At 43.7% G+C, this 26,676-nt stretch overlaps 1 protein-coding gene across 1 annotated transcript in view; it reads left to right on the forward strand.

Moving 5' to 3' along the window:
• The window catches only part of PGBD5 (piggyBac transposable element derived 5), a 68,776-nt gene extending 52,133 nt beyond the window's left edge, over nt 1-16,643 (forward strand). The window contains exons 5-7 of the mRNA XM_081998291.1: nt 8,934-9,131; nt 14,648-14,753; nt 16,269-16,643. Coding sequence (XP_081854417.1) covers nt 8,934-9,131; nt 14,648-14,753; nt 16,269-16,464 — 500 coding nt within the window. The 3' untranslated portion in view covers nt 16,465-16,643. The remainder of the gene's footprint in view (nt 1-8,933; nt 9,132-14,647; nt 14,754-16,268) is intronic.
• The last annotated feature ends 10,033 nt before the right edge of the window (nt 16,644-26,676 follow it).

Here is a 26,676-nt window from a genome sequence, read left to right on the forward strand (position 1 = left end):
AAAAACATTTTAAATACGATTATTTAAAGCCCTTGCTTTTGTTCTTTGCCTTGGAAATGTGAGGTTTAATCTCCTATATGGCCTGGGGGACATTTCAAGTGATTTCCTAGCTGCCTGTGATTTTTCTGTTCCCGTTGTGAAAGACTAGAGATGGGATGAATCCTCAAAGGTATGACTTAGAAGTCCTTGCTGGTTTAATATCTGTTAAAGATGTGACTTCTCTAGGTGACATTTTATGCTATTGCAAAAGCCCTAGCAAAGTTTGCTTTTTTTCTGGTATCAACATGCCTTGGTAGGACAGTTGTTAGTTTTAAAAGCATAAAATCACAGAATCACTAGGTTGGAAAGGACCTTCAAGATCATCAAGTCCAACCATTAATCCAGCGCCACCATGTCCCCTAAACCATGTCCTGAAGCGCCACATCCACACGTTTTTTGAACACTTCCAGAGATGGCGACTCCACCACCTCCCTGGGCAGCCTGTTCCAATGCCTGACCACTCTCTCAGTGAAGAAATTTTTCCTAATATCCAATCTAAACCTCCCCTGGTGCAACTTGAGGCCATTTCCTCTTGTCTTATCGCTAGTTACTTGGGAGAAGAGACCAACACCCTCGTCACCACAACCCCCTTTCAGGTAGTTGTAGAGAGCGATAAGGTCTCCCCTCAGCCTCCTCTTCTCCAGACTAAACAACCCCAGTTCCCTCAGCTGCTCCTCATAAGACTTGTGCTCCAGACCCCTCACCAGCTTCGTTGCCCTTCTCTGGACACGCTCCAGCACCTCAACATCCTTCTTGTAGTGAGGGGCCCAAAACTGAACACAGTATTCAAGCTGCGGCCTCACCAGTGCCAAGTACAGGGGCACAATCACTTCCCTACTCCTGCTGGCCACACTATTCCTGATACAGGCCAGGATGCTGTTGGCCTTCTTGGCCACCTGGGCACACTGCCAGCTCATGTTCAGCCGGCTGTCAACCAGCACCCCCAGGTCCCTTTCCGCCGGGCTGCTCTCTAGCCACTCCTCCCCAAGCCTGTAGCGTTGCATGGGGTTGTTGTGACCCAAGTGCAGGACCCTGCACTTGGCCTTATTAAACTTCATACAGTTGGCCTCTGCCCATCGATCCAGCCTGTCCAGATCCCTCTGCAGAGCTCTCCTACCCTCCAGCAGATCAACACTCCCACCCAACTTGGTGTCATCTGCAAACTTACTGAGGGAGCACTCGATTCCCTCATCTAGATCATCTATAAAGACACTGAACAAGACTGGCCCCAGAACCGAGCCCTGGGGAACACCGCTTGTGACCGGCCACCAGCCGGATTTAACGCCGTTCACCACAACCCTCTGGGCTCGGCCATCCAGCCAGTTCCTCACCCAGCGAAGAGTAAACCCGTCTAAGCCATGAGCCGCCAGTTTCTCCAGGAGAATGCTGTGGGAGGCTTTACTAAATGCTGTCAAAGGCTTTACTAAAGTCCAGGTAGACAACGTCCACAGTCTTTCCCTCATCCACTAGGCGGGTCACCTGGTCATAGAAGGAAATCAGGTTGGTCAAGCAGGACCTGCCTTTCATGAACCCATGCTGGCTGGGCCTGATCCCTTGGTTGTCCTGCAGATGCCCTGTGAGCACTCTCAAGACCAACTGCTCCATAATCTTCCCTGGTACAGAGGTCAGGCTGACAGGCCTGTAGTTCCCAGGATCCTCCTTCCGGCCTTTCTTGTAGACAGGGGTCACATTGGCAAGCCTCCAGTCTTCTGAGACCTCCCCTGTTAACCAGGACTGCTGATAAATGATGGAGAGTGGCTTGGCAAGCTCCTCCGCCAGCTCTCTCAGTACTCTTGGGTGGATCCCATCAGGCCCCATAGACTTGTGGGTGTCCAGGTGGTTTAGCATGTCCTTGACTGCTTCCTCCTGGATTGTGAGGAGTACATTGTGCTCTCCATCCCCATCTTCCCCAGCTCAGGGGGCTGAATCCCTGTGGATACCTGGACTGGCTATTAAAGACTGAGGCAAAGAAGCCATTAAGTACCTCAGCCTTGTCCTCGTCCTTGGAGACAATGTTCCCCGCCATATCCAGTAAGGGATGGAGATTCTCCTTGCCTCTCTTTTTGTTGTTAATATATTTGTAAAAACATTTTTTATTATCCTTTACGACTGCGGCCAGACTGAGCTCTAGCTGGGCTTTTGCCTTTCTAATTTTGTCCCTGCTTGACCTAACGAGATCCTTGTACTCTTCGTGAGTTGCCTGCCCCTTCTTCCAGAGGTGGTAAACTCTTCTCTTTTCCCTGAGTCCCAGCAAAATCTCCCTGTTCAGCCAGGACGGTTGCCTTCCCCGCCAGCTCTTCTTAGGGCACATGGGGACCGCCTGCTCCTGCGCCTTTAAGATTTCCTTCTTGAAGACTGTCCAACCTTCCTGGACCCCTTTGTCCTTCAGGACTGTCTCCCAAGGGACTCTCTCAATCAGTGACCTGAACAGGCCAAAGTCTGCCCTCCGGAAGTCCATGATAGCAGTTTTGCTGACCCCCCTCCTTACTTCACTCACAACTGAGAATTCTATCATGTCGTGGTCGCTAAGCCCAAGACGGCCTCCGACCACCACATCTCTCACCAGTCCTTCTCTGTTTGTAAACAGCAGGTCCAGTAAGGCACCTCCCCTGGTGGGCTCACTCACCAGCTGTGTCAGGAAGTTATCCTCCACACACTCCAGGAACCTCCCAGATTGTTTCCTCTCTACATTAGCAAAAGCACACTTGCCAGCAGAATGTCCATCAATATGGCTCTCCCAGCTAGTTTCTTGCTAGTGCAGAGAGTAATCCCAGGTCATTCTCTCAGTCAAATGCCCCCTCAACTTGGGTGTGGAAAAGCCATCTGTTACTTTGCTTTCAGAAATGATGAGGACTTACGACTCCCCTTAAATTACTGCACTCTTGACAGTCAATTACATGTCATCTCAGTGTAACTCCTGGCTCGTTCTTCAGTCAGCATGGCCTTTCAGAGTCAGTGTGATGCATAGAATAGATCCTTCATAGCAGTAAGACTGGAGGCTGCCATTATGCATCACGCAGGAGGATGCAGGGCCATTTCCCTTTTTGACACACCACTGACTACTGAGTTTTGCTTTTGGCATGTTTTTTTGTCATTGCGGAAAATTAAACCCACTTAGAGCATTATATTAATGAAATGTGGCCCAAAGTAGAGGGAAAGACTGGGAATTGAGACAATATCTTGATGCTTATTTAAAATGAGAAAGCCAGTGCGTTGCACCAGTGCTGTAACTGAGCACTTCAGACTGCACTGGCAGCCAGGGCTGTCATTGTTGAGCTCTGCACAGGACTTAGCTCCTGCATTATTTTAGGTAAGCTAGAAGCTCACAGAGTACAGTGGAATACCGCTATATTCTCATAAAAGAGTCATAGTTTCCCAAACGCTGCAAACAGCCAAATGGGAAAGAAGTCAAGCTTATTTATAGTGCACTGGAGTTTTTCCTCTGAGCAGAGACTGTTCTTTAGTAAATGTCTCTTTTCACAACTGATTATAAGCATTACATTTTTAAGACTGCCAAAGCAATGATGCAAAATGTGGGTTCAAAAAATGTAGAGGATAACCCACATAATCCTAGTACCTGATATATGTTAGGTTTAAATATAAAGGCTGACGGACTTGACTGCTGAGTCACACGCTTTATACTCAGCTGGGGAAAGATAAAGACAATATGGCATGACCCAGTTGGTCCATAACCACGGTGAAAAAGATGCATAGCTACTAAACCAGCTGAGTGTTTATTACTTACAGATAATTCAAATTGTTCACAGGGGTGAATTACTCATGGGCTTTACATGGAACAGATAATTAACAGTTTCTAGCAGGTAGCAAATTCAGTAATGTCTTTTTAAAACATGCAGTTTTGACTTGCTATCTGATCAAATATGCTAATGCTATCCTGAGATTTCAGTTTGTTTCATGTTTTATCATATGGCTTCATGAAACTTTTTATGATATTTGACAGCTGCTTCCAAAATTAAATATCTGATCTGCTACACGCTATCACCTTCCTAGGGGTGAGGCTGGGGTGGAGGGTGGACACTAAGATAGCAGGTTTATTGGCTTTGTAAAATAGCATGGCACTCCCGTATAAAGATGATAATGGGGAGAACATGAAAGTGTTTCTGTTTAATAAGGACATGTGATTGTCTGCATTTGCTGTGCGACACTGGGGTCTAGCTCACAGGTTTTCCAGGGGGTTGTTGAACTGGAAGGACTATGAGACACGGGAAGAGGTGAGATGCTAGAGATGTCAAGCAGTGGTGAAGTCAGTAAGAGCTGTGGAGGAGATGGTGTTTATTCACTCTACTGCAAAGCAGCTAATGTATTGCCAGCACCTGCTGGGATCCTACTGCATTGGCAGGACATTTGGGGATAGACAGGCAAAGAAGCCTGGATTCAGCAGAGAGATCTCTCCTCATGTATCACAGAGTCATCCTCAGCAATGACCTTAACGCTTTTGTGGTATATGGCAAACTAAATTTGAACAGGGCCACACCATGACCAAGAAGTGTCACAAAAGCCTGTTGAAGAGCATCTATGCTCAGGTGCTCATGACAGTTCAAGACCCATTCTTAACTTGATTCATCTACTTTTCTTATTCAAGAAAATTTAGTCTCTGAGCTAGAGCAGGATCAGTGGTAGAAAGAGAAAGATCCCGCTGAGAACTGAAAACAGAAAGAAATTGGTATTGACCTTAACTGTTTTATGTTGTTTTGGGTTTTTTTAACTATCAACAGAGAAATAGGAGGAGATGTAAACAAGCTAATGCTTAGAAATTATAAACTTTTGGGAACCTAAACTGAACTTTAAGGGAATTTCCTAAAGGAAATTCTGGAGAATCTAGAAAGAAACACCCACCAAAAATGTATTCGTACCTCTCAAAATTCTTGATGAAAAGGACTGAGGGCCTTGGTATCCAGCAAGCTGAACATGAGTAAGCAGTGTGCCTTGGTAGTAAACATGGTCAACACTATCCTGGACTGTGTTAACAGGAGTGTAGCCTGTAGATTGAGGGAGGTGATTATTGCCTTCTACTCACTATGTGTATTGCCTCCTACTCAGCACAATTTTGGACAACACCCCCCCAGTACAGGAAAGGTATTGATAAACTGCAGTAAGTTCAGCAGAGGGCCACCAATCTCACCAGGGGCTGGAATACATGCCGTACTATGGGGAGGGAACTGCACTTCTTCAGCCTGAGAAGAGAAGGCTTCGGGGTGACCCAGCTGCAGCCATATGCTATCCTGAGGGGGTTATCGAGAGGATGGAGCTGACTCTTCACAGTGGTGCATCGTGGAAGGACAAAAAATAACACACATAAGCTGAAACAAAAGAATTTGTTCAGACTAGATGTAAGGTTTTTCCTGAGACAGTGGAGCAGGATGCCCAGACAGGTTGTACAGTCTCTGTCCTTGGAGGTTTTCAAACTCAGACAAGATAAAGCCCTGAGCAGTGCTGCCTGACCTCAGAGCTGACCCTACTCTAAGCAGGGAATGGGACTAGAGACCTCCTGAGTTTTCTTCCAACCTGAATTATACTTTAATCCATAGGATCCTGTGAAGATTTTTGTGGAACCTTAACTATCGTTTGCTTTTCCTAACCCTAACCCACATATGCATTACTGCAAAAACTGCCGTCGTCTTTATTGAAAGCCTGCTGTGTAGCACCTTCAGTGTATCACAGTAGAGAATATGTGCCTAGTAATATAAAGGGATATCGGTGAACATAACTCTAAGATCTTTGAAGATACCAACAGCTGAGAAAAACTTCAGAAACTAAGACAGACTTTGATCTTTTTCAGAATAAAAAACCTGAATAGACCTCTTTTTTTGTTTTTCATAGACAAAGCATTTCTTTCTCTGGTCTCTGAATAGAACTGGAAACCTGCACTGAAATGTCCCAAATTCTCTGTTCTGCAAGCAGATAGCTGTCATCATTATTTGCGGTGATATTCATTCATAGTGCACGTCCCTTTTTCCCCCTCTAAGCATTAGCGTTGTCCCTTACAGAGGACAGCACCTCCTGAAGCCCTGTGTCCCATGCTTTCCGTAAAAATATGATCCCCGAAACTCCCTTTTGCACTTTCTGAACCAGCAGAAGCAGCTGGCTCAGTCCCACAGAGTGGCTGGGTTGGCAAAGCTGCAGGAGTTCACAACTTTGGTGACTATGGCACTCCCACAAGCTTTGCAGGATCCTGCAACTCTAGCACGTGGACCTAAGCAAGCTCTCATGTCCTCTACAACAGCCCCTCTGGTTGCCCTAGCTCTGACTTGACCCAGCGTTGCGTGCAGGAGAAATTATTTCAGAATGTGTATTTTTGAACTAGCTCGAGCCTGGCTGCCTTTGCAAATGGTACTAATGAAGATGTGGCTAAACAGGCTTCAGCACAAGCTCTCTGGGGCCTGGAGACCCTGGGAATGGCTCTTGGGTGACTACACTGCATTTCCTTATCTTTGCTAAGCTAGCTTAGGTGTATGCATTTATACTGCAGTTTACAGTTTAAGAAGGCCAGACAACCTGTCTCCATTGACTCCTGCGTGTGTGGCAAACACCTGCTGTGATTCTGATTTAATTACACACAAAAACTTCATTGAGCTGGATGGGCGTAATTTTTATTTCTTCTATTGCTATAGTAACTGGGTGGCTTTAAAAAATTCTACAGATTAAGGGTGTTATCCATGATGAGAGATGCTAGTAAATCTGCAGAAGTGCTGCATTTCTCTAGGCTATACGGCAGGAAGGTTACACAGTGTGTTCACGAGAGAGGAAATGGTTCCCGTTATTCTGTATGAGTGAAACATCTGCTGGAAGCTTTCTGCAGGCTTATTACCTGAGCTAAAGGAGAGGCTACAATTAATTATTATGGGATCTCAGAGATGGCTGTTGCTATTTTGAAGCTCTAGCACAATAATGTAGTTATTAGCTTGGTTTTATACCATTGCAGTCTCCTGGAGAGACTGTCACCCTTCAGTGAGTCATAAACTTTCGGCAGCTAAGGAAATTCTCAGGCTTACTTGTTATCCAAGCACAAAGATCTTGATATTGTCTAGATAAAAAGCTTTTTAAAAGTCTTTTTAAAAGTTTGCTATGTTAGTGCCAAAGTTTGCAGGTACAGGACCTATACTGTTTGTGTACCTCATAGCAAGAGGTGAAATAAATAAGTAAAAGCCTTCTACTGGCGGTGCAGTTCTTCCTACGTTGATTGTAAGCCTTTGCCATCAGGCTTTTCTCATTGTCTTTTGTGGAAGGAACTTATATATTTCAGGGACTGATTCATTCATTAGAAATAATGTATGGAGTGCGCATTTCCTCCTTCAGAATGAAGTTGCCCCATCGCTCTGTTGGTTGACCTTCTTCTGACATGAGTGTCTTAAATTTCTGATGGAAGACACTTAGCGCCTTATAGACCTGCCCACAGCAACTGGACCAATTAACGAGTATTAGCACTTATTGTATTAGTATTCCTGTAGTATCTGTGAGCTGTTGAGGGGATGCTCAGCATGCCAGGCACTATATGAACCAAGGACAAAGGCTGCACCTTTGAGAGCTTAGCTCATTCCAGAAAGACACAAAAATGGAAGCCCAAGAACAGAGGTAACCCTCTCAGGGGAAGCCAGACACTGTCTGACTTAGCATTTCCCCTATAAGGATATCCAGTTATTCAGCATGCAAAATTCAGCACGATGAAAGATTTGATCAAGCAGACTTAGCTGACATATAAGTGTTAAACTACCACAAGCTTCAGCTGCCATATGAAGGATGTGCACAGATGTCACCTGCTTCCATGCCCATCTTTTTTTTTCCACTCAGGTGGGTTAACGCAAAACCAAGGGAGACTTAACGAAATTTCCATACAAGATTTCCTTGAGTTCAATTAATTTGATCAAGAAGATCTGCTTCTCTCACAAACAGGCTGTTTCAAGCATTGTCATTATTAATGTTGTTTCCAAATCTTGCTTGTGCCCACGTGGCTGCATTGAGACATGCTTTATGGTGTTAGATTTTATTCATTGTCTTTTTCACATATGAAAAGACCAGGAAGCTGTGAGCAGCAGAATGTGTCACCTGTGGAGCCTCTGATGTCTGTGCAGGACAAGATCAGTGGTCACTCAACTAGGGTGCTATTTGGTTTAGCTCCTTTCCCTAAAATTCATTTTCATTGAACTTGTATTTCCATGTTCTCCATCCTCCTGGCACATGCATTTTTTTAAATCAACTGCTGGTTTCAGTGGTTCTTACTTCCTTAAGCAGCATTTCCGTAACAAACCAGATCATGCAAGTTCAAGGAGTAGTGAGCAGAAAATCAAGAAATGGGCAGCATAATGAAACAATAGATTAAACCAGAGTTTGTTAGCTATGTATATTGTGATTAAAAGCATCATGGGAGTCATGTAGGAGAATTTATTTAAGTTAACGCCTAAGATGCTATAGCTTTCCCTAGCTCTCTGCTCTCTCCACAATTTATTCTTAGTTAAATGTTAAAGACTCTCTTGGATGATAAAATCTGATTTGTTCCATAATGCATATCACTTCTTTTTTTTTCAGTCCAATTTTAAACATGTTGTGGAGACTATTACACAGATTATAGATGTTATTGTTGGGAAGATAGCCTGAATTCCTCTCCTTGTCATTTCATCATGACTGTGCAGGAGGTGTCAATACATTTCATCAAGAGAGCAGGCTTTCTGTTCTTGTCTTGCTTTCCAGGGACATTCATGTAGGACACAAATCTTTGGTATTACAGCAGAAGGCCAACTGGCTAACATATCTGTTGGACTAGAAAGTTGTAGGACAAACTCTTTCTCTAGTCAGGTTATTCAGACTTGCTCCACTGCTCTTGCTTTCTGGGTCCATGCAATGGCTTGCTGATAGGGAATGTTTTTGTTCACATACAGAGATTTACTGCTGTGGGCTGCTGAGCACCAGGAAGAGTGACTGTACAGGCCTACCTCCATCCATGCTGAACAACCCTGAAACTCCCCAGTCCAGAGGACAGTACAGAATAAGAATGAAGGGAAACATGTCCTTGATCTGCTGGTACAATAAAGGGCACTTTCGTTTTCTGACCAATGCCTATTCACCAGTTCAACAAGGTAAGCAATATTGCTACTGCTCATCTGGAAAGTCCACATGCTTTATGTGACAAGGCAAGAGGAGTCACAGAGTTTGATAATAAGCCTGAACAAAGAGCTTGATCATAATAGCCTAGATAATCAGTAGCAGTAGTGATGACTTTCTTTCTGTGTTTTCCTACAGCTATTCTTTTTCCCATAGAAAGGTTAAAAGTCTACTGCTAATGCATCCTCCTTTGCCTGAGCTGGTGGAGGCAATATCCTTTTAGGTATAAAGATTATATCTTTGCTGATGGTCAGAGAAGGGAAGAAGATCTAGCCCCATTTGCAAAGCATCTTATAGGATTTCTGCTACAGAAAAATTAATTAGACCTCTGAGCAGATCCTACAATTAATTTATCTTATCCAGTAAAAACTTAGTCACAAAGAAATGTCTCTTTTCCAGAAGTAAATATTATTAAGGCTTCCTGTTGTATGTTAAATTGATTTTAGCAGTTGATGAAAAGAAACAAAAACAGATAACTTGGATAGTTCAAATAATTACAAAGAGCTTCTTGATACTGAAATCTTTTCTGTTTCAAAAGGTTTGGAAACTTCTGCAAGATGCAATAAGATGCATCTTTGAAACTCATCTTTCAGTGTAAATGCTGCTTCAGTTTCTCTTCATTTTTATTATTCAGAATTGTGTATAACTACCTAAGATAAACAAGATTAACTTAAACCTTTAAATGTAAAGATACCAATTCAAAGGTCCCAAGTGACTCTTACATGTGCGTAGAGGCTACAGAAGCAAAGCTAAGGCCTTGATTTACTGTGTGATAAGCTGAGAAGTTGACTTAGTGTTTCGGTCAATGCCTTGCCAGAAGCAAAGAGTGGCCGATCCCGAGGAATTCTGCGGGGCACCATACCTGAGTGAGGACTTGGTGACTTGGACAGACCGGTGTCTGAGCACCAGTGCTGAAAATATGTGCGTGAAGGAAATATTACTAGAAAAATACTTTGTAAATGTCAGTGTTAACTGCCCCTTTAAAAGGGGCCAAAAGCAGACTCTGCATTGGCAGTGTCCTTTATAAGAAGCACATGGGGGTGTGAGCTGTTGTGCTTGTGATTGACCTTGGGTCTGTTTTGGTATAGACAGCATTGTAGGTTGCATGTGTGAGGTAGTTTGAGGTCCACTGATTAGGACCTCTGTGTGAGGTGGTGGGCAAGACATGCCCAATACATTGCTCACCAAAAGCTTTCTGGGACGGTTGACATAGTTCGTGGTGAATCAGAGCAGAAAACAGAGACTTGCCTTTTAAAGAGTGGCGCTGGGGGGAAGAGAGGCACTAGTTGGAGAGCTGGGAACAGATGGTGACTCGGTGGGAAGACAGAAGACCAGATTGCCTGCCTCTAATTTGGCATCTCTGAAGTCAGTGCAGCAATGCTAGTTTAAACCAATTTGAAGCTTGACCACCAAAGTCTCCTTTAAGGCATGTAAATACAGAGGAGGAAGAGGAAGAGGAGGAGAAGGAATCTATGGTCCTTGAGGCAAGCCTGTACCACAGACCTCCTGAGCATGTGTGTTAGACAGGAGAGGAGGTAGAGATGAAGGGGAATAAAACCCATGCAAGGGTAGAGGGACAGAGACTGGTGCCAGGGGGATCGCCTGACAATGCATGGTATGTGTTTGCACTTGGTTGAGCTAATAATGAGTTCTTTATTGCAATTTAAAGGAAAGTCAAGAAGGTAAATCTTGCCTGTACTTGGAGTGCAAATCCCAACCAAGCCAGAGGCACCAGGAGGGCAGTACACTTGTCAGAGCTGATCTATGAATACTATTCTTAGTTGCGGCAGTTTATTTATTATGGATGTTTTGAACCAATGTGTCATAATACATCATCTCAGATGCTAAAGGGTGAGTCTTATTCCCTTAGTCTTGCAAAAATGTCCTGCTTACTCTGCTATCAAGTATGAAGTATCTGCCTGGAACAAAATTCAGTGAGGTTTTTAATTTCCCTTAAGCTTTAACTTGAGTTTAATTTTCCCTTGTGCCTCTATTACAGAAGTACTGAGAAGACAAAGGAGACTGGGACCCCCAGAGAGTAAAAAGTTACCCTTATTCTAAAGCAAGTGAATGCTGGCCCAAACTTCCCCACCTGTGGCACGTGGCTCCATTTTTGTTTTTCCACTCTAGATCTGGTGCTCAATTTCACAGCATCTCCATTACTATGTTCTAGAACTAACTACAATCTTTTTTATTTTTCATATGGAGCAGGCAGCAACCTCACTTGCTGCACATCAGGATGACCAGAATGATATCTTTAGCAAAAACTTGTTGAACCCATGATCTTTTTAAGTAGCTTCTTTGTGAAGAGCTTTCACAGCTGCTCTTCACCAACCAGCTCTATTCAAGCGCTAAACGGACAATAGCTAAGGACAGAAAACAAAGCTTGGGCCACATACACAAGGACTAAAGAGCTGCACACGGCGTGTTGGCATCTCATAAGTGACTTGTGATAAGATGCGAGATGTCGTGGAGATGTCGCAATTGTATGAAGCAGTTGTATCAGTCCCTGTGTGGTCCTTAGCCCAGGAGGAGCAGGGAGCTGGAGTGAGGAGTGTCTAGTGACAATCTAGTTTCCTGAAAAAATCAGCTTGTGAGATTGGCCCAGAACTAGAAAATCTATGGAAAGAAGCATAATGTTAAAAAATGTGTTTCAGGACAGGGAAGCTTAGGGTTTTGACTTTAAATTTCCACGTGTCCTTTGTGTGACTACATTCAGGGGGTTGTGTCCAAGTATGGTGAGAGTGGGGATGGGGCCGGAGGACTCTGATGAGAACATTAGACCCTGTACAATGCTGGCTATCTGCAATTCCGATAAAGAACTGTAACAAGTCTAAGTCCTGATAAAAAGCCATATAGCCCTTGGAATGTGCAGTGCCCCCTGTGTTATATTACGGTATGAAATCTCAGTGCTTGCCAAGGTGGATGCAAGTGCTAGCGTTACTGAGCCTCCGCTTTTCAAACACATGATTCTAGCTCCTAAAATCACAGTTTGGCTTAGAGTAAGTGTTTGAGGAAACAATCATATGTACACCTTTGTCTTTCTGCTTCTTTCATTTGGGGTGGTATTTACCAAGCTTTGCTTGACAAGCATATAGCTTAAAAACTTAAGAAAGGTTGAAAAAAACCAACAAACCCACACCAAAAAACCCCAAAAGCTCACGCCTCTCTGTAGCCGGCAGCCCTTCCAGCATGCAGGCAAAGGCAGGCTGCGGCTGCAGCACAGGTGGTGTGTTCCCTGGAGTGCTGCCAGGGACGGGAACACAGCGATGCTGGGGGAGGACCAGGAGGGGAAATGGCTCATCGGATGTGCCGGTGAGTCAGCTGGCTTGGGACCGCTTGCCACAGAGACCTGCAGTTAGGAAAGACCCAGCTCCGGCAGCTGCATTCCCTGGAGAGGTGGCCTATGGCTACAAAACAAGCCTAGGACAGGCTATAAAAACAATGGGCGTATAAAGCTACTTATATCCTCAAAATAGAGGAATGTTACGTGGAATATAATAGAAAGTGAGAGACAGTATATGGTACCCACGTAGCTGCCACCGCAATGCATTTTTTTTAAGGATTGTGAATACAAAACCAATTGCAAAGGGAATATAAATCCTCCAAGGGAGGAGAGGTGAAGAAAGAGAAAAGAGGAGAGCAAGAGAAGAAAGAAGGGGACTTATTTGTAAAACACTGGCATCAGGAACATACTGACCCTTTCCTGACTCGCCCAGCTGGGATGGCAAGTGATGTTGCAGCGCTGATGCAGCAGGCTTGGTGGTATATCAGCCCTTTTTACCTCATGCTGGCCAGATTTTTGTAGGACTCATGAAAAGGATCAAAAAAGCACTGTAATAAGTATGTGAAGGTAATGAATGATTTATTTATTTGATTGGGGTTTTTTCCCCTCCCCTTAGGCTACATTTATGCCCAGCTTGGGGAGACAGAGGTGAAAGGAGAGTGTATTGAGCAATTTAGAGGTGATATCAGACTTTAAAAACCCCAAATAAATTGCTGCATGTCTCAGCTGTAACACAACATTTAGTACATGTCCTAAGTCTTGCTTCAAAATAGTGCCTGCCAGCTAGGACAGCACAGGGGGCTTGACAGAGATAATGGATGGAATGAGACTTCCAGCTGAAGGAATGAAATGGTGAAGTCTGTAATCAAAACGTGAGGAGCATTTTAGAGATGATTATAAAACGGTTGGCAGAAGGAAGGCAATGAGAGTTTGAAGGCTTGAGAAATGAGAAAGCCTAGAATTGTATCTGTACTGAAGCAATGCTGAGAAGAGCGGGCAGCCAAGCCTGTGCTTCTCTAGACCTGGAGGAAAATAGTGTTGTGCCTGGGGGAGAGCAGCGATCCTCACTCGGAGGTGTGCAGTAGATACAGAGCAAGAGATAGTCCATACCCTGGAGAGCCGACCATCAAACCCTGTGGGGACATAAAGTCAAAAGTAAGGAAAGAGACTCCTTTATAAAGTACTACAAGTTTGTTTTACTTATCCTTCCCTCCTACAAGCAGCTATGGGGAAAACATACAGGAGAGGAGGAATAAGTTGGAGAACAGCTAGGGGAGTTTCTTGGGAGAGTGCTGTAGTGTTGGAGAAGGCCAGGTCAAAGATGCACCATGTGAGGCAATGGGGCCTGTGCTTGGAGCAACCTCCTCTAGGCACCACATCTTTGTCTTGGTCTATGCAGAGAGTGCTTAATAGGTAGCTGCAGAGGACCTGTTGCCTTACCACAGATTTCTGCAGTAGGCGGGATAATCATCTTCCATGATGAGCTGAATTATCTAGCCAGCTGACCGGGCAGGACAGGGAACATCACTCACAGGCACAGAAATGTGTCCTAGCTCCACTGAGCAACCTAAGCATACATCTGAGCTCTGGCTCCCCACAGCAATGAATCAGACTGCTTCTCATTTCAGAGATACTGTGGTTCTGGCACCTTCAGCTCACCCATCAGCATCACCTCTGTCTTGACTGGGTTTAGCTGGCTGGCTCCTTCTTACTGTATTTTCTTTCTTTGTCAATTAGCACCCAGTAGAGTAGAGATACTGCTGCTCTTGGCACCCATGACTGGAGATAAGGAAAGTATTTAATTTCAGGAGACTCACTTGGGACCTTCAGAACTCAAAGCATAAGGTATCAAGTCACAGCTTTAGAGGTTCACATTGTGAACCAACAGAGGAGAGACTGTAGGGGGCTACGGTGGGACTACGGCAATGTGTGGTTTTTTTCTGAACACATGGTAAAAGTGTTTGTGTCTAACACCTTTCCATTTCCACTGGAAAATGATCCCTCTTGTTCCCCTTCCACTCGCTCAATGTACTACCAATGAAAAAGAAAATCAAATTAGCATCTCTGTTACAGGTAACTTCCCAGTTTTAGGGCAGAAACTGTCATTAAGATTTATTTTATAATAAACTGCATATAGAAACCATATCTTTTAATTGCTAGACCTATCATGTGGATTTAAAACTGTTATGTTTCTATTTGATGCAGGAGTTATAATTAAGAGAAAAAGTGGAGAAATTCCCTGCCCGTTGGCAGTTGAAGCATTTGCTGCTCACCTTAGCTATATCTGCAAATATGATGACAAATACAGCAAGTAAGTGAGAATATGTGTATGCATGTGTGTACTTCACTCCTCCTCTGTTGCTGTGATGTTTGAGTTCTCCATTTGAGCTGTAGCTGAGGGCCTGATCCTACTTTCATGGAATTAATCACTGACAAAATGCCTATTTCAGTCAAAGATCAGATGCTGGCTCTGCAGAAGGGCAAGTGCCGCATTGCTAGTGTTGTTTTGGCTCTATCTACCCATCCACCAAAAAAAAACCAAACCAAAACTAGAGACTTATGTTCTTAGCATCTTGTAAATGACTTTTAAGAAGTGTTGGGAAGACGAGCCAGCAGGCTGATGTTCTTGGCCACATCAAATTGAAGGCTAATTAGAGAATTCAACAAGGGTCTACCAGCCCCATGAGTCTGAGGCTAGCTCAGCTTTCCACCCCTCTCAGCAGATGGTGTTTAGGTGATTATCTGTCCCAGTGATATTGGTGTCACCTGAAGCCAGAAGAAAAGGATGTTCGGTTGTGGATGTAAAGCTAATCTAGATAATCTGGGAGACCAGAATGTAGATCTTTTGGCTCCTGAATTCCAGTTGGGGTCCTCAGTGTTAGCTCTTAAAGTAGCAGGGACAAACAGAAATGAGTAAGAATAGCACTGGTGAAGATTGGCTGTGGGAATAGCAATAAAATGCAGAAGATTTCAAGAACTAGAAGTTGAGGAGAGAGAAAAAGCAGCAGGGATTTTCCAAGCCAGTTCTGGGCAAGGGAGCAAGAATTCAGGAGAAGAGATGAAAGAGGAGGAGGTGGTTGCTGGAGAACTATATTGCAATCCGATCTGAGGAAATCAAAATGAAAAAGAGGTGAGGTAGTAGATTTAAATGGTTAGTAAAATTATGACATTAGGAAAGTGGGAAATCTTATGACCAAAGAGCAAATATTCTGGCAGTCCTAGAATTAGTCAGAACCTAAATATAAGGATATCAGTACTTTCTAGTTCTGCCTTATGGAGAGGTGCTCCACATACCAGCACTGCATGCTCTGGCTTTACCCCCACATCCTCCCACCTACTGCTGACAGCAGCAGAAATCATTCTTTGCACGCAATACAGATAAACAAGAGAAGCATCAGCAATCTTCCCTAACTGTAATGTAATGTGCCTAAGGCTTTTTTTAGTTGCAAATTGAAGGGATTCAGACCCACAGCTCCTGTCACATGGATGTTTGTCATGGGTAAGCTTGAGGAGCCTGTATTGGTACTCTTATTTACATGGAGTGTTACAGAGGTGAGAGTGTTGCTGAGGTTTCGCTTCTCAGAGCAAGGAAGTCTGTTCTTCTAGACTCTACTAGAAATTGCCAAAAATGTGCAACTTAACTGTAAATGACTGTCAAATACATTGTACAAAATTTCTTAAGATGATACTTGCACTAGGTATTAGGTCCTGGGCCTGCTTCCCCTTTGGGACTGCTGAATCTTTGTCTAGGGTTATTTCTTGCATCCCAGCTGCAAGTGTTTGGCTGAACAGTGCTTTTCCCTCCCCTTCTCTCTTGGCTTTTTAGGTATTTCATTTCTCACAAACCAAACAAGACCTGGCAACAAGTATTCTGGTTTGCCATCAGCATCGCTATAAACAATGCCTACATCCTCTACAAAATGTCAGAGGCCTACCATGTGACAAGGTATAGCCGCGCACAGTTTGGTGAAAGACTTGTAAAGGAGCTCCTGGGCTTGGAAGACACTTCACCCTCCCATTGATGCATTGCTCTTGGTGGCATAGGCAGGGAGTGGAGGGTAAGCAGAAAAAGATACCACACCTGGAACGGCAAACCAAGGGACTTGTGAAACTACCAGTGCTGTCCTTATCCAAAAATGCCAAGTGATGCCACTTAAGAGGTGGAAACTTTGTTCCTAGTAGCAGCCGGATGTAAACATGCCCTGCAGAAAGTGCCAAGGGAAAAGCTGACACAAAATGGCGTATGTGAATGCCCTGTGGGAATCTGTACACCAGAAACAGACTTAAATTAGTCGTTGTCTCACTACTATTTGTTGAACAGGGTCATCTTGTAAAGTTCCTCGTGGGCTTAGAGCTTGTCGTAAGTTTCACAGCTCAGCAGTACTAGGCAGGCATTACGGAAAACTCTATACCTTACTTGGAGTTATTCAATTGTGGGACAAGCAATGTAAGTCTGCACCATCAGCTGTGGTTGAGAGTGCCTGCCATCCTGTAAGGCATCGCTGCTGTCCTCCCAGTGTGCTAAATGAAGCAGTTCAGATACATGAAGACTGAAGCAAGCGTATTGACAAACAAAACCTTCACTGGCAGGCAGCCAGGAACTGAGGACCCATTAAGACTTTTTTCTTTTTTTTTTTTCTTTGTTTTTGTTAATATAATATAAGGCAATTTGATCCTGATTAAAACACAGCAAAATTAGGAGAAACAAAATACATTAGTGAATTTAAAATGGAAATAATACGTTACATTGATTTTCTTTTTTAACCAGGATGAAACATTTTATACACAAACAAACAGTGAGTAATACTGTAAGTATTAACAGTGAGTAAACCAGTAACACTGCCTCACATCTGAACTGCCACGGTCAGTGTACGGGTGAGAAATCAGAGTATAACAATTATATTTTTTCTTGATTTCAACTGTATCTTAAATGTTGCTTAAAAATCTAATGTAATTCTTAGGAACAGCAGTTTCTTTCTTTTCCTTTTGTAACCGTCGAGACTTTTTTTTGGTCCATTTTAGAACTTCATTTGGCACACAGTTGGCAGGAAAAAAATAAGTCAGTAATAGCAGTGTGTTTCTCATTATCACTGTGGGGTGTTCTGTAGGAATCCTTCTTGTTAGAATTCAGGGCTTGTCACACTAGTTGTAATTAAGCAGGTTACATGTTTAACAAAATAACATAGCATTGTGTTTTACAAAAAGGAAGAAGTCCAGTTGCAACCAGACCTTAAACCTCATTAAAACAGAGCAAGCCCAAAGAGTTCTCCTGTTCTGAATAACACTGTTGAGGACAAGCATCACCATGAGCTGGTGCCCATGGCTGAAATGCCATGTTTTGGTGCTGGTGGAATCTGAAGGCTGCTGAAGTTTTGGAAAACAACGCCAAGAGAGAGAAGGTATGATTGAAACAGGGGAGAATTGATACTGAGGTGAAATGCTACCCTGTCCTCTACACATTATTGATTCCCGTCCAATCAGCAAAAAACTCTGTATTCTGAAGGTTAGCAGTGATGGACACAAACAGAATTGCATTAACTTTCAGGGCAGAAACCATGTTGCTTAGAGGACCAGCTGGTTTTAGGTCTCCAAGCCTAGCTGTTCCTGAAAAGTTTTACCACAGAATGACTTGGGTTGATTCAAGAGGAATGGAGTGATTGATTGATTGATTAATTGATTTCTTTCTCAGTGTAAACCTCACCAGGTTATATGTATCTTACGTGGCAAGAGACAATAGAGGGTAACCAACATGAATATGAGAACTCCCCAGATAGCGTGTAAATCATTACAGAGGGAGAATCCAGCAGGGGTTAGTAAATTACTGACTAGCCCAAAGAGCATTGGGCTGACATCTTTCTATTTCCACCAGAGTCTTGGTGTTTTTGGAGCAGACTTTGGCAGACCTCACCTGGCTGCAGGGAAAGTAAGGCCATCGCCACGGTGGTTCTGCTTGCAATACAACCTGGAGACTGTCCCACACGTCCTGCTCTGCCCAGCAGCTGCACGATGTACAGCAGTGGGTTTCCTAAGTACCCCTTCTCACTTCACAAGGTCTCCATCCAGGAAATGTGTGAGAAAGGACAAAACCTTGTGCCCTGAGGCCTAGCCTCAAAAGGAAGGAGCGGGTTTGTACCACTCTAGTCCTTGGCAATGCCAAGCTGCATAGGAGCCCATGGATGAGTTCAAAACTTCTTGTCCCTGCAGAGAACCGAGACTGCCTCTTTTCAGACTGAGTGTGTGCAGCAGCTGGTACTTGTCAGTTTTCTAAGTATTCAAAGCAGGAGAGGAGCTAGCACGAAAAACAAATGTTCAGCAATGTAAGCCCACGGTTTCCTTTTTTCAGGAAATTCCACAGAGGTACCTGAAGGCAAATGTTGTTCTTAGCATCAGCTCCCCACTTCAGACAATGCCAGTGCAGTAAGTTTATGTTGTAGTCAAAATTGGGGCAGTAAGGAAAGGTGTGGCTGGAACTTTGCTGATGGGGCAGCTTGAATGAACAGTAGCTGCTGGGAGCCCAGCTTCCTTGCATTCCCCTGCAATGCCGGAGCATTTGCCAGATGCACGTGCCCCGGCAGAGATGGAGAGCTTTGCAGGAGCGCCTAGGAGCCACTTGGCACTTCTGGGGAGGAAGCACAGCACTCTCCAGCTATGTCAGAGCCCCCTGAGATAGATCCGGAGCCCTTGGCCAATTGTTACATTACTGTGTATGCTTAAAGGCTTGGATCTAGGCCATCTTGTATAGAAAAAAAAATGCCTTTTCTTTTTCAGGTGACAGTAGGTCCAAGGCCTTGGAATGTTTAATTTTCCACTAATGTGTGCTGTTAATTATGTGGATTACTTGAGCTAAAATAATGAGGTCCTAGCTTTTTGCCTCAGGGACTGGGTCCTGAGTAGTTTTCCCTAGAATTCGTGTTAACGGGGGATTACACAGTGGCTGACTATTACAGGGAAGATGCTTTAGTCTCCTTTGTAAAGGAGAAAAAGAAAACAAAATTATAGCTTTGCAATGAATTTCATTTTCTTAGCCTTAACCATCCCTCATCATTTTGAACTGGTACCCTAAACATGCACAAACATTCCATAAATAAGCAAAAATATTTATATATATTTATATGTACAAAATGCCTGAATTTTGGCTCTCAAAGCCAACATGCAAAAACCACCAAAGCATAGTCTATATCCACAAATGACTATTCCACCTCATCTTCTCCATTTATTGACTGGGAGTGGATAGGGTTGGGGAAAGTTAAGATTTCTTCTCATTGAAAAAGCATCTTGCACTTTCTCTATGTTACTACAAAGGAGGCAAAGTGATTAAGGAGGAAACTGAATCCTTTTTTAAAGGCAAAAGTTTGTTAACTGCAGCTCACCTTCTGTAGCATTTCCTTTACTGCAAACTGACTTAGACATTCCCCACCTGCTTGTAACAATAAAGCTTCTCCCTGGATAAAGGAAAAAAAGGGATTAGTCTCAAAATAGTGCAAGGATGCTAGTTATAGCGTGTGTGTTAATTGTGCAGTGGCTTGTGAAATGATGGCAAGTTTGGGTTGTTTCGGGGGATGTGGTTTGTAGCCTTGAGACAATCTGGGTAAGAGATCGTAAAGCTCAGCAGTAGTTAAAATGCAGTGGAAATGCCAACCAGGTCTCTAAATTTTTTCCAGGAAAAAACCCAAAACACTGTGAGGCTAAAGTAGACAAGGGAGCAGGAAGGCTCATTTCTCTCCTGCTGGATTGAATTTTCATTCACACGTGCTTCTGAAAACTGAAAATGACTTACTTATGGTATGCAAACTTTTGTTTCAAAGAACCAAGACCATCAGCAAGACATACTGATCACCTTCTATGCACAGTACTTCTTTCAAGAAATGTCTGTTCTGCCATGATCCATTCTTGGAATATATTTCTTTTCCCAGTGTGTAATGTAACACTCACTAGAGCTTAGAAAACCCACTGTGAAATGGTTTCCACTGCTGTTGTCTCGGTTGAAAAAATGGTTCAAGGGCTTGCAGAAACTCTGCCACTTTTTACTTTAGCCTATTTGTGCACTTGACACAAGAGCACAACTTAAAGAAATCTCATCTCTGTTTTCCATTTCTATTCTCTATCCCCATCCCTTCTGCATTTACAAGGTAGTCCTAAATCCCAATTTATAGATGTTTCAGTGTCCCTAGTGGAACAACTTATTTTTCTTCAGACACTTCCTAGAGAAAAATGAATTTAGCTGTTTCCAGACTGACATTGAGGACAACTCAAAACAGCATTCCCATTCTTTACCTCCAGCTATACTTACATGGCTTTTTTTTTTCCCCTGAAGATTTTTTTTTTCCTTCTAACATTTATTTAGTAGTTTACCTTGAGCTGTGAGTAGTGAAGGAAGCTTCCACTATCTTAGTCTTACATGTCTTAGAGTCCCCTAGTCTTGGAGCTGATTTTAGTGATGAGTGAGAGATTACGCTGCACTGATAATTCTATGCATCTGTGCTACTTTCCGTGCAAGGATTGCAAAGTGCTTTAACAACCTCAGCTCTCATGAGACATCATTAGCTCCTCAAATAGGAGCTTCCCCTTCCCTAATCAGATACTGAGACACAGCACAGGTAAGGGGGTGATGAAACTGTAGAGTGGAGTTTGCACTCTTGCTGATTAAGTCCATGTTTTGCATTTTCAGTGACGTGGTTCTTGTTCAAATGCACTTTTCCAAACTAGAAATGAAAGCATGCCAGGCATCATCCCACCCTGAAGTAAGGGCTGTGGGACCTTGTCAGCACAGGTTCCTTTCTCCATATAGGCCGGTATGAGTCAAAACCAAACTGCACTGAAGTTAAAAACTGGATGAAATATAGCAGCCTAACCTGCCTACAGGAGCTTAGAAGAGATAAATGGAGAATCTGAAACTCTGTTATAGTCCAGTAATCAATGTGAAATTCAGACAAATGATTACTAAGAATGACTTGAGAAAAGTCACTGAGGCTTAGATGGAATATGAAGTCTTCCATCCATCTCTGTTTGTGGAGTTTGCAATGGCACTTTCTTGTTGCGAGGACTGATGTAAGATTAGTTGTTTGTTTGTGAAACAAGAGCTCATCTCAGTATGGTTGAGAAAAAACACTCAAGTGTCCAAGGACTGTTAGCAATGTTCCACAAAGGCAAGGAACTGTAAGCTCAAAACATGGGTATATTTGGCCTGTTGTTAACTAGGATGGTTTGCACAGACAGGCCGCGTCATCATCTGCTCAAATACAAGCCTATCATCACCAGTGCTACTTGATATATTCCTTCTTGTAACAGATCTTCCCAAACCTACCTTTGTTTCCAGAAGCGTTATGAACTGGAAGAGCCCCCATATTATCATCTCACTGCTGGGGATCAGTTGAGAGTATCTGTGCTTTGTACAAAAAGGATCTCTTCCTCTTCTTTTGAGATGGCTCTGTGTCTTCAGAAATCTAGCTCTGGAGAAGTTTTCTGCCCTGCGCTTATCTTTGCTTCCCTCATTCCATGGATTTAGAGCACATCCAAATCATCCTGCAGGTTCTTGGTCAGTCTGGAAGAGGTGACAACACAGAGCTGGCCCTTCAGTTTACTTGTATAGTATTACTTTGCTGATCCTTTCTGCTATTTTGCAAATCTCAGACGAAACAGGGTAGTGTTTCTGAAGCCGCTGCTAATTGCAATCACTGTGAAAGTGTTGCCTGCTTTGCCCCAGTAGTGCTGCCCTGGACCCAAAATAGGTATCATCAGCATCACCACCCCCACTGCTCCCATTGGAATGGCTGTAACATTCCTCAGCTCTGGATTGCTGTCAGAGGGGCCTTTGACATGGCGGGGGAGGGGGGGTTGGGGGTTTGAGTTTTTTTAAACCCTTTAACTCTGATGGGTCTGGTGAACAGCTGTTAGGTATCATGAAAAGGCCTTAAGTAAGTGGTAAATCCCTTTTGTATCACTCTTCTGAAGTAATAATTGCTTGTATTAGATGTCAAGGTGGTCCACACAATGTGTAGTGTAAAAATCTTACCTGTGAAAACACCACTCTTGCAAAAGTGCTCATCTGATGTAACTGCAACAACCCTTGAATGGGTGGGGGACCTGGAGGAAGAACCTAGTGGGAAAGGACGGTGGTGCCGTCCTGTAGGGCCACAATGTGCAGGACCTGACTGGATAAACAAAGAGGGAAGACATAAGTGCAATTTGGAATCCAAGCTCCTTGGACTTCATAGTCAAGACTTCATAGTCAAGCCAGTCTCATATCTGGTCATGACAGGGACACTGGAGGGACCCAAATTAGGTTTTACTAGGAAGAGGCCAGGCCCATACAGTTTGCTCCCAGCCCTGGCAACTCTGTTTCTAAAATGAAGCAGCTGGCAAATGCTTTCACTCTTAAAGTACCTACAGCATGCTCTGGATTTCAAACAGAGTGTTTTATTCTGTTTTCACTAGTTATCAAAAGCCTAGAAACCGAAAAGCAAAGCCCAGTACACTAGGTTCATCTGTCCAGAACCCCAACCCACTTGGTGTCAAACTTTGTGGTCTTGTTCTCCAATTAATCCATGTCAAGGTGTACGCAAAACGTGACTGCTGAACAATTCACACCTCTCTATGAAACAGAGTTACTCATTTGATGGAAAACATATCGCAGGTCTCTTGTACTTACTTTTACAACCTGGGTTTTTCTTCTACTTAAAGAAGTATAGAAAGCCAAATGTTTGGCTGGCATTTCAGTACTGAAATTAAAAATAACTTGACCCCATAGTCTGGGGTGAGATTAGAGATAGCAAAACTCAGATTTATGCCAGAGATTAATCTGATCCCATATAGGTGAGGCTAATCAGCACAGTCTGATACAGGGGAACTGCAGAGGAAAGTTCAGAGGTTGGTCATCAGAAGGAGAGGAACCAACTGATCCCTTCTAACTCTCATCTTCCCAGCATGTGTACCCCCCTCCCCTGCTGCCTTTGAATTAAAAATAAAAGGCTGATGTTTTAGCACAACCAGTCTGCACAGCTGCTTTAGCAACAGAAACCCTGCTTTAGCTTCATCGCTGGCCTCACTCCATGCCTTTCCTTATACTATACGTGTTCAGTAGTCATCGACCTCGGCGTCAAAGCACTGCTGCATGTCAGCACAGCACGGAAGCGACAGTCGGAGGAAGTGCCACTGTAGAAGGAGGAACAATGGGGATTCCAGAAAAGGAATCTCCCCCTCTACATTTCATTTTCATTTATTTTCAGTTTGTGCAACTTACTTACATTCCATCAAATGCAGTGACGGTACCAAACGTAGAGATGGGCCTTTGCTGGCCAAGCGCTTTCAAGGCGACTCCATGGGGCTGTGCTCGCAACATCAGCGACTGCTGTTCTGTTGCAAAGTTCCATATTCTTCATAATTATAAAGATTTCTGTTGAAAATGTAAATTCCAGAGGTAAAGCATACACTGCAATTGCTTTTTTCTTTTTTTTTTCTTTTTTTTTTTTTTTTAAACTTCTAAGAGCAATTTTGTAACAGCCAAGTCTTTCAGGAAATGCAGGTGTGTGACTTCTTCGCAGTAAGATACACAACTGTGTTTCTCCATGGGACAGGGAACTACTTTTGTGGCACCGGTTTTGTTCTACACAAAGGCACGCTTGCAATAAATTTTTACAAGTTTTGTACACCATGAGCGAAATTCTGAGTTCCAAAAATGTGAAGTGTGGCAATGATAACAAAATGGATTTATAGTATCACTCTGATATCTTGTCATGTGATTTTATTTCTTCAACAAAGTTTGTTTACAATCAACAACTTACTTAACTTTGAAATACAGTCAGATATATTACTGGGTGCTTTTCTGTCTCGTTCTTTTCTGGAATAGGTGGGGAAGATGTCTGGTAATCCTCTGGGTGTGTAGGTGACGGGACATGGAGAAAATACTGCTAGGTAAATTACAGGTTCTTGCTCTAAGACAAGGCCTCTGTTAGAGGCAAAAGCCAGACATCTTTATCCAGGCTGCCAGAGCATTCTCCAGGTGTGTGCTAGTGTGGCTCAACACCGACCTCTTGCTGTGATGTGTCAGGTGTCTGCTGTCTCCACTTGCTTGGGATGCTGCGTAGGGTATTTCTTTTATGTTTTCCACAGGAAGAAATATAATTTGCACGTAAGTTGCCCAAAGAAAAATCCGGATTTTCAGGGAATGTTTTATTAAACGTTAAACATAGCAGAAGCGACCAGCAGCAAGTCACTTGACCTTCGCTATTTAATATTTCTATGGACCCAGTCTCTAGTAGGTGACTATTTTTCCTAAGTTGCTCAGCTAGCATCAAAGAAGGGGAGGGGAAGAGATTGAGGCTTGTTTAACACTTACGAGCTCTCAGAAATCTTTTCAACGTAAAGGTAGCTGAATTGACAAGCCTTAATGTGCTGGTCTGAAAGACATTTTAGTCCGATCTAAAAGCTAGTCTGGACCCTTCACACAATCAGCTCCTCCAAGAAACAGGTTCCTTTTCACCTATGCCTTGTATTTTTTGTGCCACAATGGTCACTGCTGAGCAGCTGGGGAGGAACCCACAGGTTTCTGCTTTGAGACATCACATCCAAGGTCAAGAAGTGATCAAACCACAGCCTGCAGCGCACAGTGGAGGCTGGCTCATCCCAAATGAGTGCCAAGGCTTGAAAACATGTAGATGCATCATCAGGGTGATGGACTGTCATGAACACACCTTGGCTGGTGGCAGGGCTCCCCAAGATGCAACCAGCCATGCACAGCACCTGCACCCACAGGTGACTCCCTACATCATTCCATAGGCACGCAGAGGCAGGAGGCACCTAAGCAGTTGATTACAAGGACTGGCCACACACCAGTCAAGATGTTCAGCTGTGTCATAAACCAAAGGAGAATTTCTCCGAGTTCACTGTCACGGTTAGAGAGCCATTCCCAGCAGCACGTAGTTTTGCTCCCTAGTCCCTGAATGCACCGTGACCAGAGCTAATGCTGCGTGTAATCAGGCTACACGATCAGAGTTGAGAGAAGCAATGTGAATCATCTTTAACACACTAATTGAATAAAACGAGGAATTTAATTTGTGAAATTATGAAACCCAGGATTTGATTAACACCAAGACACGCACGCATGCATAACCTCAGCGCTGCCATTTAAAACAACACCATCCATTCGGATCAGGGCAGGGCCTGCAGTAACTCAATCTCCTGTGAAATTATTCTCAAGAGAATTTGCAATTAATAATTCCAGCAATGTAGTCTTTCTTAATTAAGCCAAACTTAACGTTCCATTTTGCAGCGTCTTCTAATATCCTGTTCCACTTGCCCCTTCATTCCCAGAGAGGAGCAGAGAGGAAAAAGTGCCAAGCCACAGATGCTGCAGAGAAGGATACCCCCAGCCATCACTAGGAAAGCACAGGCATTCCTAAAGCACCTTCATCCGCATTTTACACGCAGTAATGAACGGCATCTCACCAGACCCCTGCAAAGCAAAACCGTCTCAACTCTCTTCAGTGACCGTCTCCACACTCCTGTTTCCTTAGGGTACGGAACAGGTCAGATGCACAGCCAGCCACACTTTCATCTTTGGGAATGAGAGTTTAAGAAAAGAATAGGCAAAGGGTGATGAGAATTGAGGAGCCAGAGACCTCTTTTCCTCTTCTGCTGTTCCCACTTCCCAGGGTGAGGGCTTGGACGAGATTCCCAGGAACACCTGCACTGACATCACCAGAGATACTGGCATGGGATTCAGGTATTTTACCAGCTTTAGTCTCTCTTTGCAGAATTTGTTTCCTGTTAAAGGTTCTGCCTGGGAAACAGAAATCCTTCCTTCATCCGAGAAGCCAGACCACTAGCAAAGCAAGTTCTCAGGCTCGTGGGGAATTGGTGGTCCAGCAACCTGGATGAGAATAACCTCCCCTGAGCAGACAGGCTCTCCTACCGCAGCGCAGCCCTCGCCCGCACCGACCCCGAGGTGGCTGGTACCAATTGCAATGTGAACATGACAAGGTGCAACAAGCCAAAATATGTTCATTTTCATACTGCCATGACTCAGGGCTGGATTTTAACCTTCAAAGAAGGGTTAGATGTTCCTTCTGCCAGATTTGGACTCTCCAAGAACAACAAGGCAGGATTTAAAATGGCAGCATTGTCTCATACCCTTTGGGGAAACAGCAAAGCAAACCATTTTCTTCTGTTCTGTACAGACACAAAATTAAAAAAAAAAAAGAGAATCTTGTCAAGCTTCCAGCAGCCAGGTACAATGA

This window comes from Phaethon aethereus (assembly GCF_964289735.1).
Source record: "Phaethon aethereus genome assembly, chromosome: 3".
Taxonomy (NCBI): domain Eukaryota; kingdom Metazoa; phylum Chordata; class Aves; order Phaethontiformes; family Phaethontidae; genus Phaethon; species Phaethon aethereus.